The sequence below is a fragment of the Priapulus caudatus genome, unplaced genomic scaffold (assembly GCF_000485595.1).
Source record: "Priapulus caudatus unplaced genomic scaffold, Priapulus_caudatus-5.0.1 Scaffold1494, whole genome shotgun sequence".
Lineage (NCBI taxonomy): Eukaryota > Metazoa > Priapulida > Priapulimorpha > Priapulimorphida > Priapulidae > Priapulus > Priapulus caudatus.
In genome coordinates, this window is record NW_014578555.1 from 7,984 (window position 1) to 9,946 (window position 1,963).

The 1,963-nt window shown below is 41.4% G+C and overlaps 1 protein-coding gene across 1 annotated transcript; it reads left to right on the forward strand.

Annotated features, from left to right (window-relative positions):
- The first annotated feature begins 146 nt into the window (after positions 1–146).
- Positions 147–1,731, forward strand: LOC106816812 (calpain-A-like). Its single transcript, XM_014821443.1, has 4 exons — positions 147–217; positions 687–823; positions 1,214–1,422; positions 1,650–1,731. The coding sequence occupies exons 1-4, from the start codon at positions 172–174 to the stop codon at positions 1,711–1,713; spliced, it is 456 nt and encodes a 151-aa protein (XP_014676929.1). The 5' UTR covers positions 147–171; the 3' UTR covers positions 1,714–1,731.
- The last annotated feature ends 232 nt before the right edge of the window (positions 1,732–1,963 follow it).

The window sequence follows — 1,963 nt, forward strand, 5'->3', positions numbered from 1 at the left end:
GCAAAATTCTCTCTACCCTGTGTGCAGGTTACATAGATATACGCGATAGCTTCTATAGGTGCACGATAGATGGCGCTGTGTTCTCTACCATACGTGTGCTTGTAGGTGCGCGCGGTTCACGGAAGCTGGAGCCGAGATGTGTCGGCGGGAGGATGCAGAAACAACCTGGAGATGTTCTCCACGAATCCGCAATACCTGCTCACGCTGACGGAGGCCGGTAGGTAGCGCCACCGCACGCTGATGGGCCCGGTAGATGGCGCCACACGCTGACTCAGCCCGGTAGATGGCGCCACACGCTGACGGAGCTTTAAAGTAGTTTTTACAGTAACCCTAACGTTTACTTTTATTCTTAATATAACCCCATCGTATTTGGTATTTTATTTTGATAAGTTTGCCCAAGCCTATCTAGAACTATAACCCTAACCCTAACCCTAACCCTAACTCTAACTCTAACCCAAATCATATCACTAATCATAACCTTAACCCTAACCCTGACCCTAACCCTAACCCTAACCCTAACAGTACCTTTAGCCATAGCTCTCACTGTAACAACAACCGTCTCACATTAACTTAGTAACATTAAGATTAACGTTACTTAAAGCTGAATACTACATATATGATAAAGGTTACATAATATATAATACATATGCCGAAGGTTACGAACAGAACGGATGCTCTAATTACAGATAGGTTCGACCCGCGCTACGACGACGAGAAGCAGCGCGGGAAATGCAGCCTCGTTATCGGCATGATGCAGGAACACCGGCGATCGCAGCGCCATCTAGGAAGCAAAACATTGCAGATTGGATTCGTGATATACAAGGTTAGCCATGTGACCATCTGTTACCGCACGGCAGACGACAAAAACTTTCATAAATAACGTATCACAAGATACCGACGGGTTCAACTTTGTAGAGCTGGACAATTTTATTTTGTACAGACGCATTAAATTATACGTTAGTTTATGCAAAACGTATTAAATAATTGAAAATTTTTATCGTACATGATTAAAAAATTTCATCGGATCTCTATAGTTAAGGTTATAGGAAAATAAAGTTCATCAGAATTAGATCCATAATAAAGTTATAAATTTCGTCAGTGTAAGTTTTTTTATAACTTTATTATGGATCTAACTTAGATTAACTTTATTTTTACTGTATTAAATAATATATTACGGTTTAATTATCAGCTTGTGTATTCTTAATTGCTGCAGACGAACGACCCGAGCAAGCGTCTGCCTCAGCAGCATTTCATGTACAACTATGACAGCGGTACGTCGGGAACTTACATTAACTACCGCGAGGTGACAGCACGGTTCGAGCTGGATCCCGGTCATTACGTCATCATTCCGACGACGTTCAAACCCGGATTTCCGGCGTCCTTCATGATCCGGGTTTTTGCGGAGAAAGATTTCGATCTCAGGTAAGCGTCGAATGGAAGGCCGACGCGAAACAAGAGAACACTTCAACAAAATTTCTAATTTAGCGCTTTATGAAGTTGGGTTTTCGCTACGTGACGCGGCTACCATCGAGCACGTGACGAGCACGTGGCTAGCACGTGACTAGCAGCCGATAATAGCGTCTTTTCACGCCATTTATCTCCCATATTGTTTTAATCTAATTTAGTATTATCATTATTTTCTATTCTAGGGAACTTTCTCATGTGATCAAACAAGAAAGCGGAAAGAAAAAGCATGAGAAAGAAGGAAAATAGAAAAATAGTTAAAGAATAGAAAGAGAGGGAGAGATAGAGAGTGCGAGAGAGAGAGAGAGGGGGAGAGAGAAAGAGAGAGAAAAAGAGAGGGAGAGAGAGAAAGGATGAAGGAGAAGAGAAAAGAAAACGAGACCTTAAAAGGCTGTTTCTGTAGCCATATCACAAGCAGCAAGTTCAAATGATGACAAAGGAAAACACCTTCTTGCCTTAAATATTCATATACATAAATATATATATTAAATCTATTTTT